The sequence below is a fragment of the Corvus hawaiiensis genome, chromosome 13 (assembly GCF_020740725.1).
Source record: "Corvus hawaiiensis isolate bCorHaw1 chromosome 13, bCorHaw1.pri.cur, whole genome shotgun sequence".
NCBI lineage: Eukaryota > Metazoa > Chordata > Aves > Passeriformes > Corvidae > Corvus > Corvus hawaiiensis.
Window position 1 is genome coordinate 20,301,396 of NC_063225.1, and position 14,940 is coordinate 20,316,335.

Sequence of the window (14,940 nt, forward strand, 5' to 3'; positions counted from 1 at the left end):
GCTGGGGGCGTGGCCATGGCGGCCGGGGGCGTGGCCATGGCGGCCGGGGGCGTGACCATGACTGGCTGGGGGCGTGGCCATGGCGGCCGAGGGCGTGGCTAGGATGGCCGGGGGCGTGGCCATGGCGGCCAGGGGCGTGGCCATGACTGGCTGGGGGCGTGGCCATGGCGGCCGGGGGCGTGGCTAGGATGGCCGGGGGCGTGGCCATGGCGGCCGGGGGCGTGGCCTGGGCCGCGGCGCGCCGGGAAGGCGGAAGCGGCTCCCGGGCCCCGAGTGCCGGCACCGGGGGTCCGGGGGGGCCATGGCCGGGGCCGGCTGGGCCCCGCCGCGCCTCGACGAGTTCATCCTCACCGAGCGCCTCGGCTCCGGCACCTACGCCACCGTCTACAAGGCCTACAGGAAGGTAGGGCCGAGCCCGCCGCGGGGGTTCCCGTTTTGCTCTCCAGTCTGCCCCCCTCCACTCCTGTGGGACCCCGCTTTTCCAGCCTCCCACATGGGGTGCCACCCCTATAGCCCCCTCATGGCACCCGCAGCCCCCTTGCAGGGGTTCCTTCCCTCCCGTCCCCATCCGGCGGGCTGGGGGAGCAGCCCAGGGTGGCTCTTTGGGAGGGGGGCTCCAGGGTTGCCCCCCTCCTTGGCAGAGGGACACGCGTGAGGTGGTGGCCATCAAGTGTGTGAACAAGAGGAGCCTGAACCGGACATCGGTGGAGAATCTGCTGACAGAGATCGAGATCCTCAAGACCATCCGCCATCCCAACATTGTGGAGCTCAAGGACTTCCAGGTGGGCTGGGGGCTTCCCGGGGGGCCTCTGAGCCACAACTACTCGGGCTTGGACCCATCTCGGCTTCCCAAGGGTGTGTCCATGGGGCTGGGTGCCAGCAACTGGGCAAACTGGTGCAGAGGAACCTGTGTGGGCGGGACTGGCTGGGGTGGCACGACGGGGGCTTGTTGCCTGGCAGTGGGACAGTGACCACATCTACCTGATCATGGAGTTCTGCGCCGGGGGGGACCTCTCCCGCTTCATCCGGATGCGCCGGCTCCTCCCCGAGAAGGTGGCACGCATCTTCCTGCAGCAGCTCGGTAAGGACACCCCGCCTGGCTCCCACTCCGGCTCCGGTGTGGGCCCTTCCCGGGGCTTTTGGGCTGCAAGGCTGTGCTGTCATGTGCCCATCCACCCGCCCAGCCTGCGCCCTGAAGTTCCTCCACGACCACAACATCTCCCACCTGGACCTGAAGCCACAGAACATCCTCCTGAGTGCCCTGGAGAACCCCCAGCTGAAGCTGGCAGGTCAGGGCAGCTCCCTGGGAGGGGCTGGCAGGGGGGAAATCCCTTCTCCTTGTGCCTCCACGAGCTCTCTGCCTGGCAGATTTCGGCTTTGCTCAGTACATGTCCCCGTGGGACGAGCAGCACGTGCTGCGGGGCTCCCCGCTCTACATGGCCCCCGAGATGGTGTGTCGGCAGCAGTACGACGCCCGCGTGGACCTGTGGTCGGTGGGCGTCATCCTCTACGGTGGGTTTGGCTTTTTTTCCCCCGGGGGGGTCTGCCCAGGGCTGGTTTCCCCCTCTCCACCTCCCCCCACCACTCCTTTTTCCCACACAGAAGCGCTTTTTGGAAAGCCGCCCTTCGCTTCCCGCTCCTTCGCTGAGCTGGAGGAGAAGATCCGCAGCGAGCGGGCTGTGGAGGTAACGTGGCGTGGGATGGAGCTGGGGGAGGTCCTCACAGTGCTCAGTGGGCTCAGCCCCTTCCTTCCCCAGCTTCCCAGCCGGCCCCAGCTCTCTCTGGAATGCCGGGATCTCTTGGGACAGCTCCTGGAGAGGGACCCTCTGAAGCGCATCTCCTTCGAGCGCTTCTTTGCCCACCCCTTCGTGGACATGGAGCACGTCCCCGGCCCCGAGAGCCTCAGCAAGGCGGTGAGCGGGGGCTGGAGGCTGCTCCCTGGGAGCAGGGGGGGTTCCAAGCCCTGAGACCCCCCTTGTGTCCCTCAGACCAACCTGGTGGTGGAGGCGGTGAGGAAGGATCAGGAGGGAGATGCCAACGCCGCCCTCTCCCTCTACTGCAAAGCCCTGGAGTATTTCGTGCCAGCACTGCACTGTGAGTTCCCCCAGGGGTTCTGTGGGGCCTGGGTGTATTTTTGAGGGGGCAGCACCCTGGGGGAGGCCGGTTTTCAGCCCACCCACCCCAGTGTTTGGTCGTTTTCCCCCTCAGATGAAAGCGATGCGCGACGCAAAGAAGCCATCCGGGCCAAGGTGAGCCAAAACCCCTGGGCGGGGTGGGGACAGCACCCCCATCCTCTGCACCCCATATCGGGGGTCTCCTCACCCCCAAAATGTGCACAGGTGGGGCAGTACATCTCCCGAGCAGAGGAGCTGAAGGTGTTGGTCACCTCCAGCAACAAGAACCTCCTGGAGAAAGGAAACCCGGCCAGAGAGCTCCTGAAAGGTGGTGATTTTTGAGCATCCCCCAGCGTTGGAGCTGGCAGGGGGCAGTGGTGGGGTTTTGGGCTGAAGGGTGAAGGTTTTGGGCAATCCCCATGGCCACGTCCCCTTGCAGAGATGGCCAAGGACAAGCCTCGGCTCTGCGCGGCGCTGGAAGTGGCTTCAGCTGCCGTCGCCAAGGTGAGGGGTGGGCTTGGGGGGGTGGGCGTGGGGGTCCCCTCACCCCCGAGGGAAGGGGAGGGTGCAGACCTGGTGGATCCCCCCCAGCCACAGCCAGCCCCCGGGGTCTTTGCAGGAGGAGGAAGGCAGGGATGACAGTGACGCCCTGGAGCTGTACCAGCAGAGCCTAGGGGAGCTGCTGCTGCTCCTGGCCGGTGAGTTGGGACTGTGGCAGGGGTTTTAGGGCAAGGAGGGATCCTGCTCTCATCCCGTGGCACGTTCCCCTTTCCCCTGCAGCGGAGCCGGCGGGGCGGCGGCGGGAGCTGCTCCATGCGGAGGTGAGTGCCAGCCCCGGGACACCCAGCTGTCCCCGGTGGCCTGGCTCCGGAGCGACTGTGTCCTCTTTCTCCCCCAGATCCAGACCCTGATGGCCCGAGCCGAGTACCTGAAGGATCAGATCAAGGTATGATGATCAGATCAAGGTATGATGTCTGGGGGGGGGGGTCAGGAGCGTGCTGGCAGGGGATAAAGGCTGGAAAAGCCCCCTCTCCCTTGGCAGATGCGGGAGGCACAATCCATGGGCAAGGAGGCGCTGGCAGAGTCCATCCGGAGCGGTGGGTGCCCCTCGGAAATCCCTCCAGCTGCCGCAGCCGTGGGGCTATCCCTGCCCGCGGCTGATCCCGACCCCACACGCCCTCGTCCCCCCCAGCACGGGCTCATCCCCGCCCGGGAGCCCGCCTGGGGGGTGGCAGCGGCGTGTGCAGCCCGGTGAGTCCCTGTGTCCCCCGGTGCAGCCTGTACCTTGCAGTGATTCCCAGTGGGGAGCCGCCCAGCCGGACGCTGCTCACCGCCCTGCCAGGAGATGCCGGCGCAAAGACGAGGCTTCCGTCCCCCCACCAGGGTGACACCTCGGGGGTCACCCTCGGGCTCCCAGCCCCGGCGGGTCCGCGGGGCCATCTGCCCTTCTCCCAGGTGCTGGCTCATTTCGCTGCCAGCCCTGCCTCGACCGTCTGCTGCCGCAGCCTCCCCTGCCACAGCAGGCGGGTTATTCCACTCTAATTCCCTCCGCTGGCTGCCGCGGGAAGGGTATTTTTATCCTGGCACTGGGCTCTGGCAGGATATCCCCCCTGCTTTTTCAGCTGGGTGCTGCTTCCACCTCGCAAGTTCTGGGGGAGCCTGCAGGGCCCAGGGCCATGAATCCGGCCGGGAGCTGAGGGTGGACAGGGATGCTCCGCTGTGCCTTCCTCGCCCAGCATCTACCTCTGCATCCACCGCTGCTTGTCCAGCCTCCAGCAGCCCACTGTCCCAGCCCCACCATAGCTCCCTCCCTCTCACTGCTGGAGCACTGGGAATGAGGCTTTTCCTTCCTAAACCTGGAGGTATGGACTGCGTCACCAGTGTCATGAGCGTGGGCAGTGCTCAGCGGGGACTGATGAGTCGGACACGAGCAGCAATCAATCACCTTCAGGGAGACACTGTCGGCATCCTGCCTGCTCTGCTCCACTCCTCAGGGCTCTGACAACCCCAGCATCCAAGTCATGTTCCCAGGGTCACTTGTCCGGGGTGCTGAGGTTGCCTGTCCTGCAAAACAAGGTACCTGTCTCAAAATCTACTCTATCTCAAGGGAATGTAATTTATTGTCTTTAATAAATTCTAGTTTTGGTTTCTCCACCTCCTCTGCACTCGGGTTTGTGATTTAAGCCTAAGAGGGGTCCCCAGGCAAGCCCAGGACCCAGAGCCAGCCCGACGTCCTGGAGCCATTGAGGAGGGCTGGGAACCCTCGTCCGTGTTCCCCCAAGAGCAGAGCCGGGGTGTCCCCTCCTCTGCTCCAGCCGTGCCCTCCCTTCCTGTGCTCCCCAGGGACACGAGGCAGCCAAAGCAAGGTTTGACCTTGTTTTCACTTCCCATCTTTTTATTTTTTGTGTGTGTGGAAAACACGGAGCAGAACAACACGAGCCATTACGTAAAATCCTGTTTTCTCCAATAGATTTTTGTGGCGGGTGAGGAAGGGCTGGGCTGGGCCATGAGGGAAGGCAGAGGGGCTGGAGCAAACAACGGGGGAATTTTTGGGGTATTCTGAGCCATGACCTCTTCCCAAGACAGCCTTCCCCCCAGATCCTGCCCTTCCAGCTGCTCCGTGCTCAAACAGGCGCAGAGCTTCCCAGGCGGATGCGATGAGGCATTTTTATACCTTTTTTATATATTTATTATTATTATTCCAAGCAGAGATTATATCCCGAGGCTTTAAAGCGCTTTCCAAGCCCGTGTCCTCCCCCGGCCCGTGGCGAGCGCGGAGCCGCCGGGGATGGCTGCACCGGCTGGCTGTGGCAGCCGGCACGGATAATCGCATCTGCCTTCACGCTCGGCCGCCAGCGCGGCCCATTCCCCAGCCCTCAGCAGCAGGACGAGGCTCCGGCTGCTCCCCAGGGCTGATGGAGCCCGGGCTGGCCCGGCTTTGTGTCGGGGTGGGTGTGAGTGTCTCCTGCACCAGGGTTTTTCGGTGGAGCGCTGCCCAAATGTCACTGAGGGAAGGTGGCACGGAGCGAGCAGTGCCCAGCCTGGCAGCGTGGCCTCTGTGGCTCGGCTGCTCCGCTCCAGTCCCATCCATGCCATCAGCCAGCCCTCCCAAAGGGCTCTTCCAACCCTCACAGGGTGGCTCTTGGGGCTGGATTGTCACCCAGAGAGGTGCGGGAGTGGCAGATGGGTTGTCACCCTCGTGGTGCCAGCGTGTGAGTTGATGTGAGGTCACACACGCGGTGGGCTGGGGAGAGCTGGGTCAGGGTGTGGAGCCAACCTTGGGCTTTCCCAGGGCTCTTTAATCTGGATTAATCCCGACTGTTGCACCAGCGGTGAGTGGATGGATGGGCCATCCCTTCCCACAGCGGCTCGCAGGGAGGTTTAATTGCCTGCAAAAAGAAGGAGGGAGATTCCCCAGCCTTCCATGGCAGCTCATTTGTTTCAGTGCTTTAACAATTGCTCATTTAATGCTTTATCCATTGGAGAAACCACTTGCTCATCCCACACTCACCAGTGGGAAGGGGGAAGATCCTGCAGCTGGCTGAGGAATGGGCTGGTGCAGGAGGGCAGGAGTTTTGTCAATAAAATTTATGTTATTTGATCAATAAAATTTTATTTTATTTTATTTTATCGACAAAATTCCCTGCTGCCCAGCACCTTCCAGCAGCCAGTGAGGGCTTCCTTGGACAAACCTGTCCCAATCCTGGCCCCATAGGTGAGGAAATTATTTAGGGCCTGTAAAAGAGAAAAAAACCCACCTTTTCTGCTTTAATCCACACTTATTCTTTGCTTTAAGATTTTTTAGTCTGCATGTTGATGCCCGGAGCAGCTGTATGGCGTGGAGGCAGTCACTATGCTCGGGGTACAGCAGCAGGAACCGCTGGAAACCGGGATGCATCCCTTGGTGGGCAGGGAAAAGGCAGGAGGGGGCTGCCTGCCCCTGCTCCCCCCGTCCCAGCCTCTCATTCCTCCATCCCAACCTCTCCTCCCTCCATCCCAGCTTCTTCTCCCCGCTCCGGGCAGCGATCCAGCGATGGGAGCAGGGATGCAGGCTCGGAGGAGCATCCTCGGAGCTGCCGATGCTGTGCCGGGAACGCTGTGCCGGGAACGCTTTGCTGAGGCTTAACACATCGCGCGGAGCCGGGCGGGGGGAGCGCACGCTGCCTGGCTTTTCACATGCCTGGGGGTCATGGTGCCTCCTAAAATAAACCCGCTGAGCTTCACGCGGCCTTTGCGTGGCGGCACGTGGGCCGGGAGATCGCGGAGCGGAGCCCGGGGGTCGGGCAGGGGGGGCAGGGGAAGGGGGGCCGAGGAAAAGGTGCGGGAGAGGATCCTGGCTGGGTGTGGGGGGGATGAAGCGCAGGGCTGCAGCCCCGGCCCCACGGCTCCCCGCTCCGGTTGGGATCCCGCTCTCCCGTGGGATGATTGCGGATTGTGCCTCGCCGTCGGCCTGGGATTTAAACACCAAGGGCTCGGCTCGGTCCGTGCCTGCTCCCTGCTATCCCTTTCCTGGTGGGGGATTAGATCAGCTTGGGCTGATCCTCATCAGGTATGATCTCCTTCCAGAGCTAAAGCTGCTCCTGCCAATCTCCCCTCTCGTTTGTCGCCAGCTCCCAGCGCTGTGTGGGGCTGGATTGGGGATCTGATGGGAGCAGATGTCCCCAGAGCTGCTGGCAGCTCTCCTGGTCCCAAGGGCTGCAGGGTTGTGAGGATGTGTGTCCCCATGGGCAGAGCATCACGCTGAGCTGCCTCTGTCTGTCTGTCCTCTCAGGGATGGACATCAGGAGTTTCCCAGAACTACCTGGCGCTGGCACAGGATTATCAGGGGGCTGGGGGCAGAAAGGAATCTCTTGGCACAGCAGCCCCAGCCACAGCCTGATCCAGCACCCTTAATAATAATAATAATAGCAATAATAACAAGAAGATCAGTTTCCCAGCACCCTCTCCTGTGTTTTCCTGGATGACCCACCCCCCCTGCAAAACCAAACTGCAGTAATCATCTCCCATGGGATCTGGAGCGACAAATTCCCAGCCCATGCCAGGTTTTTCCAGGAAGCCTCACCACAGGAGCCCACTGCCTGGCGGGATGCCATCAGGGCTGGGAGTCACACCTGTACTCCCACGGGCTCATGCCTGCAGAGAGTGTCCTTGCTCGGAGCGCTGCCGTGGACATCCCGCAGCGCCCATGAGTCTGAGTGTTCTGAAGGTTTTATATTAAAATAGCCAAGAATCTGCGGAAAAATGGGAATTTTGTTTGCTTTTAAACCTGACTGCAGACAACGAGCTCCTCGTAGCATCCCTTTGGTCCCAAACGTGAGGACAACCAGGAGCAGTGCTTTCTTCGGGATGCTGCTGCCAGGGAGTTCTCCTTGGAGCTCCTGCCCTGCCTTGGGAAGGCACACCCCAAAACCTTGGCCAGGAAAATAGAGCTCGGGGAGAAAAAGAAATGCATAGACATCTCCTGGTATTTATTCCACCGGTTATAACAGTACCATGGCACGGGGACAGCACAGGAGGTGCGGGGACACTCAACCGAGCACAGCGCACAACCACAGCACGACAAGCGGGAGGAAGGGGATATTCCCTTATCACTTTGTTCTTCTCCTGGAAGGAACAAGGACAGGAGCAGATCCCACCCCAGGAGAGGGACACCACTGCTCCGGGGAAGGGCTGGTGCGGGCTCAGCTCAGCACCAGGGAGGGCTTTTGTTCCTCTCTGGTGTCAATTCAGGCTTCAGCCCTCTGGTCCTCAGCACCCCCTTCCCACAGGGATGAAGGGATCATATAGCAGATCCTTCCTGGCTGGCTCCTTCAGAGGGGCCCTCAAGGACAGAGGGGTTGGTGTTCCTTGCAGGTACGGGATGTCATTTCTCAGGTGATGGGTATGGGACGCAGGGAGGGGGGTGTTCCACACCCTGCCTCGTCCTTGCGAGGCAACTCGGAGCCTCCCGGTCATTTCTAGGAGGCTGAGTGGAAATGTGGAGGCAGAGCCACAGCGTGCGGCCACCACGCAGCGTCCTGCCCACGCTGGCGTGGGTCAATAACACTCCAAGGTCACTCTCCCTCCCTGCAACCTCCCCGGCTCTGGCTGCGGACACCCCCTGCCGCGGGCACGGGAGGAGGCCTTGGGGTACGAGGGGGACATGCTGGCTTTTGGCTCTACCTCAGCCCGGAGAACGAAACGAAAACCACACATCAGGGACATCTGGGTCAGGGACTCGAGGGGTCACACGGCTCAGGAGGACCCGAGTGACACACGGCAAGGGTGACAACGTCGGTGGGGTCCCCGCCGCAGGCAGCAGCCCCCGCCAGACCCTGCGCTGCGTCCCCTCCCTGCTCCCCCACCGTCGCGCCGGCGGCGAGGGGGGCTCAGCCCCGTCACATCACGGAGCATTTCTCCGCCGATTGCTTCAGGTCCTCTAGCGTGGCCGAAGCTTTGTCCTTCAAGGAATCAAGGTCCAGGTTCTGGATGTTGCTGAGCTGGCCGATAACCGAGTTCTTCTCCTCCTCCTCCTCGTTGTCCTGCTCGATCATCTTGGCCAGCTCCTTGGGCAGCTCCACGTCGCCTCCCACCAGCTGGATCTGGTTGTCATCCGTTTCGTTCTGGAATGGGCCGGGAGAGAGTCAGGAGGGGGGCACGTCACAGCGGGAAGGGGGCTTCTGGAAGCATGCGCAACCCTCGCAGGAGGGGCTTTGAGCTGCCTGCCCGCTTTAAGGGAAGGTGCCTGGGGGTGAGGGTGGGACGGTGATCCAGGCTGAGCAGAGCCTGGGCGCTCACAGCGAGAGCTGAGATGAAAACCCACGCGCAGCACCAGTATAAACTGGTTTTCAGCTCACGTTGCAGGGGGTTAGGCACCTAATTAAGCCACGCGTATGCTTAACGACTGCTCCCACCGGCGATCGGGATCAGCTCTGCGCCGGGAGCCGCCGGGAGACTCTGGGTGAGGCAGCCCGGCTGCCAAGCGGGATCAGTAATGAGCAGAAGAAACTTGTCAAAAGATGAGAAGGGACATCTCAAGCACAAGAAGGCAGTGAAAGGATTGTGGGGCCAGATCCAAACAAGTCCCAGTTTCCCCTGGAGAATAAAAAATCTCCATCTCTTCTTTCTCTGCCTTTTCTGGCTTTTGGCAGGGGGTAAAAGAAATTCTCCAGCTGTTTATTTCCGGGATATAAAAGGGGGGGTGGGAAGCAGGGGGGTGAATCCAGGCTGGCTGAACAACGCCAAACAATCAGGACAATCTCACTTGGCTTAGCTGACCCTTCGGAACTAATATTAGCCCGGCTCCAATTTGGGGTATTCACCACAGAGCGACTCTTCCTGAATAAAGGGTGGGTTTGGAGGGAGAAGAGCTGAATTATCCCTTGATTAAATTGTTTTTAGTGAATCGTTCATCGTGCGGAAATTCCAAAATTGGAGTTTAGGTGCCAAACGTTTGCCAAATAATCCGGGGAGAGGAGCTGGCTAATCCAGCTAGAACGGTGTAACACTGGCTCCACTCCCAGCTCCAGGGAGTCTGGGGTGAAGGTGGTTTTCCCTCACCCAGCTGGATTTAGGGGGCAAAAGTGAGGAAGAGGGGGATCAAGCAAGGCTGGGAGTCCCTCTGTCTCGGGCTGGTGCTCTGCGGTGCTCAGGGGGGAAGGAAAGGGGCCAAAGTTTGGGGAGAAGGATGGTTTTGAGGGGAATTTATTTGCCTTTGGGCTTTGTGGCTCAAACTCCAGGCGGCCAAGGGGGTCCTTGTCCCTTCCCCTCACTCCAGAGCTCCATCTGGAGCTTGGCTGCCCCTGTGCCCCCCATTCCCAGCACAGCCATACCTTGGGGAGCCTGTACTTGTCTCGGAAGTGGGACCTGACCGTGGCTCTCTCCGCCTTGCGCTGGGCAAACTGGGCATCTCTCTCCATCCTGCGGAGCACACAGGGCACTTACCAACAGCCCGTGCCCCCCATCCCCGGGCGTGCGCTTCCCCCCAACCTCAGCACCCCTCATTTTCTCTGAAAAATCCCGGTTTCCCACAATTTCCTCCCCCCAGCGCAGCCTGGAAGGAGAAAACAATCCCATCTCCCGGGCGAGGAAGCGGATTAAGGGATTAGGGGGCTCATTAAACTCCCTCACGGTCCTGCTGTCCCCAGCGCCGGCTCCCCCCAGCTCCCATGCACGGGATGCGGACAGCAGCGGGAGCACCCCCTTCCCGCAGGGACCCCGGGGGCTCCAGCCCGTCCCGGTGCCGCTCGCACTCACTTCTCCTCCACCAGCTGCCGCTGATATTCCTCATACTCCTCGCGGGTCATGCCCTGGGCCTCGGCCGGAGATTTCTCGCCCTCGCTCTTCTCCTCTCCGCCCAGGCCGCCCGTGAGGTTCTTCAGCTGCCCCCCCACCATGCTCTTCACCATGAACGCCATGGCCGCGCCTTCGGGGGGCCGAGGGGCCGGGGGGCAGCGCGGCTCTGCGGCGGGGACACGCGGGGTCACCGAGGGGCTCGGGGAAGATGCGGGTGGGCAATATGAGGAGCCCCCGAGGAACGGGGCTAAGGGTGAGCTGGAGTGCCCGGGAGCCGAGAAATGGTCAGTGCTGGGGTGCCGGGAGTAGGGAATTACCGGGAAGCCGGGATGCTGCGGATGGGAGCTCCTGGAGAGCCGGAGCGCCTGGTTATGGAGTAGCTGGGGTCAGCGGAGAGGAGCTCCCGGGCAGCCGGAGTACCGAGGGCCCGGGGAACTGGGATACCGGGCAATGGAAGAGGCGGGATCAGCGGAGCTGGGCTCCTGGGGAGCGGGGGCGCTGGGTTATGGAGGAGTTGGGAACAGGGGAGATGAGCTCCCGGGGAGGAGCTGCGGTCAGCGGAGTCGAGTTCCCGGGGAGCTGGGATGCTGGGTTATGGGAGATCCGGGATCAGCGGAGCCAAGCTCACAGGGAGTCGGAGTACCGAATTCCTGAGGAGCCAGTATCAGCAGAGCTGAATTTCCCGGGAGCCGGAATACCGAGGGATGGAGGAGCCGGGGTCAGCAGAGCCGAGTCCCTGGGGAGCTGTGGTGAGGGGAGGAGAGGGGCTCAGCGGAGTACTGAGTTCCCGGGATGCCAGAGTACCGAGTGCGAGGGACGGGGGAGACGGGTTCCCGGGGAGCTGGGGCACGGGGTTATGGAGGAGATGGGGTCAGCGGAGATTAATTCCCGGGATGACAGAGTACCGAATTCCCGAGGAGCCGGGACCAGCGGTCAGCACAGCGGAGTTGCCGGGGCGGTGGAGTACGGAGTTCCCGGGATGTCCTGAGAGATGGAGGAGCCGGGGTCAGCGGAGCGGAGTTCCGGGCAGCCGGGATGCTGTGGAGGTGAGTTCCCGGGACAGCGGAGTCCGGAGCTCCAAGGATGCCGGCGTCAGCGGAGCGGAGTCGCCGGGATGCCCGAGCGCCGAGTTGCCGGGATGCCGGAGGACGGGATGCGGGCGGGAGTTGCTGCCGGGCTGTGCGGGGCTCAGCGGGGCCGCGCCGCCCCGCCGCCCATGGCGGAGCGGTCCCGGCCGGGAGCGGAGCGGGGCTGCAGCACCGGGGCTCGCACAGACCCGGTGTGTGTGTCCCCGCACGGCGGCGGCGGCACCGCCTCCCCCCGGCCCCGCCGCCTCCCCCCGGCCCCGCCGCCCTCCCACGGGCGGAGCCGCCGCCGTCCCGACCCGCCCCGGGGCACCGCGAGTGCCGCCACCCCCGCGGGAAGAAGGAGCCCCCAGGAGCCCCCCGGGGACACCGGGGGTGGATGGAGCCACGGTGGGGGCCGCGGGGAGCCCCCCGGACACCCTTTCCTCCGTGATTCCCGCCTGCTTCATCCCACTGAGGAGCAAACCCACGCCGGCGCCCTTTTCCCCACTCTATTCGCGATCATCCGGGTCTGGCAGGAGGAAAAGCCGGGCTTGACACTCAGAACAAGCCATATGTAGCAGCACCAGTCACAACTGTTGTTTGCTCATCGATCCAAGGGCTGGCGTGCCCAAAAGTTCCCTCCCGTTTATCCTGTTAATGATACCCGCGGAAGTATTCCCATCCCTGGAAGTGTCCAAGGCCAGGCTGGATGGGGCTTGGAGCAACCTGGTCTAGTGGAAGGCGTCCTTGCCCACGGCGGGGGCTTGGAACTTGCAAGAGCTTTAAGGTCCCTTCTGACCCCAGCCATTCTGGGATTCTATGATTCCGTGATTTTATGGTATTAATTAACACTAAAGCTGCTCTCAGTCCCCAGAACCCAGGCACAGAAACGTTCATCGATCACCCAAATCAGGAGGACGGAGCAGGCATTGATTCTGTTGCATCATTCCCTCGCTCGCTCCAACCCCACTCCCACTCCTGCTCTTCCCTTTGACTGCAGCCGTGTTCCAGGCCTTGGGGAGTGAGCAATTAATGGCATCAGCAACGCACCTCCCTTCCAGATGGCCAGCCTGGCTTTAACAGACATTTCTCCCTTTTTTCTTCTCCGCTCATGAAAAATGAGCGCCGATCCAAACCCCAATCTCGGCTTGGGGGAAATCATTTCATTTCCGAAATACAAAGACAATCTCTGCAGATTAAAATGATGGAACAGCTGTGAAGCGACAGAACAAAGTGGCAGAGGGAGGGGGAATCGGCCCATCTCCTCCCATCCCCCCCGTCCAAGGTAAAATTATGTCTTAAGCGGAAAACAGATTAAAAATAATGCATTTTTCTTGGATAATAATCTGGTCATCAGCTTGGCTGTGACTGCTGCTCTTAGGGATTGGAACACACTTTTGGAGGTGACAAGAGGGGATTTGTCCTGGTGAAGGCTCTCCTGGTGGGGCAGAGCCCCCTGAGGGATGCCAGCAGTTCCCTCGAGCTCATCCAAATGTGCAGACTGACACCGGGATGAAGGAGGTTTGGCACAACTCCAGCGTCCCCCACCACGCAGGTGCCCCTGTGCCTGCTGCTCACCCCGAGCCGGCAGCTCAGGAGCCTCAACAGCTTTTTGAAGTGATGATTTTTGCTTTTCACACCGATCTGCAGGCCCCCCTAAGCACTTTCCCATGGAAAATCCATGGAAAATTAATTTTAACCCACAATGAGCTGCCACAGCCTGCTGAGAAATAGGCTGGGAGCCCCGGGCGCTCCGCAGATGTCCCGTTGCCAACAGCGTGGTCACGTTCCGGCTGTCAGTCTGGCTGAAAAGAGGGGCAGGGAGAAGGAAAAGCACCCCTGGTTGTGTCCTTGGGTGCTGGTCCGAGCCTCGTGTGGGCTCAGAGCAGATTTCGGATGCGGCTGGTCCTGGGAGCTTGGCTCACTCCGGATTTCGCCGTGAGCATCCATTAACAATAAGAGACTGGAAGTCAGGACCGATTTTTTCCGGCTGGGTTAGATGGGTCAGCTCCCACGGAGCCTCCCTGTCTGAGGAACTAAGAGCAAACAGCTCCTGATGAGCAGAAACACTCGGCCAAGGCAACTAGGTGCAAACAAGCCCGGCGTTCCCTGCAGCGCCTCGGATCCCGTCCCTCATGGCAGGGACGCTCCAGCTTGGGCTCGGCAGCCCAGGTGTTGTAGGGACGGAGCAAAAGGCAAAGGAAGAGGTCCCTACAGGTTTTGTAGGGACGGAGCAAAAGGCAATCACCTCCGGAGAGGTGTTGCAGCTCCCCCATCCCTTCGGCTTTTCCTGGAGAGGCCAGTGTCCCACCTGGAGGCAGAGCTGGGGGGATAATCAGAGGGTGCAGTGAGCTGGTAAATGATGCTTCAAGGTGGTTGATTTCCCCATTTGCTTTTCCTTGGGCAGCTGAACCGTTCCTTATCCCTGAAATATATTCAAGTGAGGATGAGTCATCCTTCCTGCCAGGACTCTAACCTGCCGTAATGAGATGTAAATCCTTGCATGACCTATTATATTAGCTTATGCTATATCACACATCTCCATGGATTAGACGGGAGGGAGATGAGACGTCCCCCCCGCCGCAGCCTCAGACAAGACGGTGGAAGTTAAGAGGATCCTCTCTCAGCGTTGACACCTGATTTAAATTGGATGCAAGCAGCTCCCTCTGCCATGCTGAGAGGGATCATTCCAGCTCTTCTTCCCAGGTAACTGGCTCCAAAGGCGCAGTTACCACACCCAGGGTTTCATACGATGCTCCAGAGATCCCTGGAGGGGCCGGCTCCTGGAGCGATCCCGTGGATGGAGCCGGGGAGGGGAAGGCTCGGTGACCTTGAGTTGCAGAGGCATGGCAATAAGGCCATCAGAAGGCAGGAGCCTGATCCTTGTCAGCCTGAAATCCAGGGAACGTGAAGGTTTAAACCTTTGAAGACCCCGAGTAGGTGAGGGAATCCTGGAAAGCCGCGCGTGTGTGCGCCGGAGCCGCGACGGGCAGGGAATGAGAAGGCGTTTCCAAAGAAAGCAGGCGGCCCGCTGCTGCCGGGGGAAGTCACGGCGGCACTTGGCAGCTGATTGTCACTTCTGGTGATGGGGACAGGCACCGCCACCTCAGGGACCGCCGCGCTCAGCTCTGACCGCGGGCGCAGCGGCAGAGGCACCTCCGCTCTTCCCGCCTGCCGCCGGGGGTGCTCCAATGGGATGGGGACACGGATACCCTGCTGTGCCTCTCGGGCATGGGGATAAGGCACGGGGGCATCTACCCAGAGGGTCCCGCTGCTGGTATGGACCACCCAGGAGCTTGAGGGAAAATATCCTGAAGGTCTTGAGAAAAACATCCCTTCAGAGGGCAGTGGGATCCCTCCTGGGAGATGCTCTACTGGGAGCGAAGTGCTGCCGTGCCACTAGCAGAGGGAATAAAGGAACTTTAGGATAAGGGTGTTGTAAATTACCGAGTGAAGTGACTTCTGGCATGTTCCTTGAACAGACC

At 61.2% G+C, this 14,940-nt stretch overlaps 2 protein-coding genes across 11 annotated transcripts; one reads left to right on the plus strand and one right to left on the minus strand.

Moving 5' to 3' along the window:
- The first annotated feature begins 227 nt into the window (after positions 1 to 227).
- Positions 228 to 6,337, plus strand: ULK3 (unc-51 like kinase 3). 10 transcript variants are annotated; one of them, XR_007206586.1, is made up of 19 exons: positions 228 to 403; positions 642 to 782; positions 961 to 1,081; positions 1,185 to 1,289; positions 1,369 to 1,685; positions 1,758 to 1,913; positions 1,989 to 2,094; positions 2,209 to 2,249; positions 2,340 to 2,442; positions 2,554 to 2,618; positions 2,734 to 2,812; positions 2,895 to 2,935; positions 3,013 to 3,060; positions 3,157 to 3,211; positions 3,392 to 4,190; positions 4,299 to 4,480; positions 5,769 to 5,829; positions 5,920 to 5,976; positions 6,115 to 6,337. XR_007206586.1 is itself a non-coding variant. In XM_048317866.1 (16 exons), exons 1-16 carry the CDS (start codon positions 302 to 304, stop codon positions 3,406 to 3,408), a joined length of 1,407 nt encoding a protein of 468 aa, XP_048173823.1. In that variant the 5' UTR covers positions 228 to 301; the 3' UTR covers positions 3,409 to 4,268. The 10 variants fall into 10 exon arrangements, 2 of the variants coding, with proteins under 2 accessions (XP_048173823.1, XP_048173821.1); XR_007206581.1 differs by having other exon boundaries at positions 5,920 to 6,337; XR_007206582.1 differs by lacking the exon at positions 5,769 to 5,829 and having other exon boundaries at positions 5,920 to 6,018.
- Positions 6,338 to 7,561: 1,224 nt separating this feature from the next.
- Positions 7,562 to 10,510, minus strand: CPLX3 (complexin 3). Its single transcript, XM_048317867.1, has 3 exons — positions 10,350 to 10,510; positions 9,926 to 10,013; positions 7,562 to 8,716 (listed from the first exon to the last, which is right to left on the minus strand). The coding sequence occupies exons 1-3, from the start codon at positions 10,508 to 10,510 to the stop codon at positions 8,492 to 8,494; spliced, it is 474 nt and encodes a 157-aa protein (XP_048173824.1). The 3' UTR covers positions 7,562 to 8,491.
- Between the last annotated feature and the right edge of the window lie 4,430 nt (positions 10,511 to 14,940).

Bases quoted from the DNA above. Each gene is read 5' to 3' on its own strand.
- CPLX3 (XM_048317867.1), bottom strand. From the start codon at position 10,510: ATGGCGTTCATGGTGAAGAGCATGGTGGGGGGGCAGCTGAAGAACCTC. The intron at 10,014-10,349 runs GTGAGTGCGAGC...TGTGCTCCGCAG, and splicing joins CGGCAGCTGGTGGAGGAGAA to GATGGAGAGAGATGCCCAGT. The intron at 8,717-9,925 runs GTATGGCTGTGC...GGCCCATTCCAG, and splicing joins ACAAGTACAGGCTCCCCAAG to AACGAAACGGATGACAACCA.
- ULK3 (XM_048317864.1), top strand. From the start codon at position 302: ATGGCCGGGGCCGGCTGGGCCCCGCCGCGCCTCGACGAGTTCATCCTC. The intron at 1,290-1,368 runs GTCAGGGCAGCT...TCTGCCTGGCAG, and splicing joins CCCCCAGCTGAAGCTGGCAG to ATTTCGGCTTTGCTCAGTAC. The intron at 3,061-3,156 runs GTATGATGATCA...CTCCCTTGGCAG, and splicing joins ACCTGAAGGATCAGATCAAG to ATGCGGGAGGCACAATCCAT.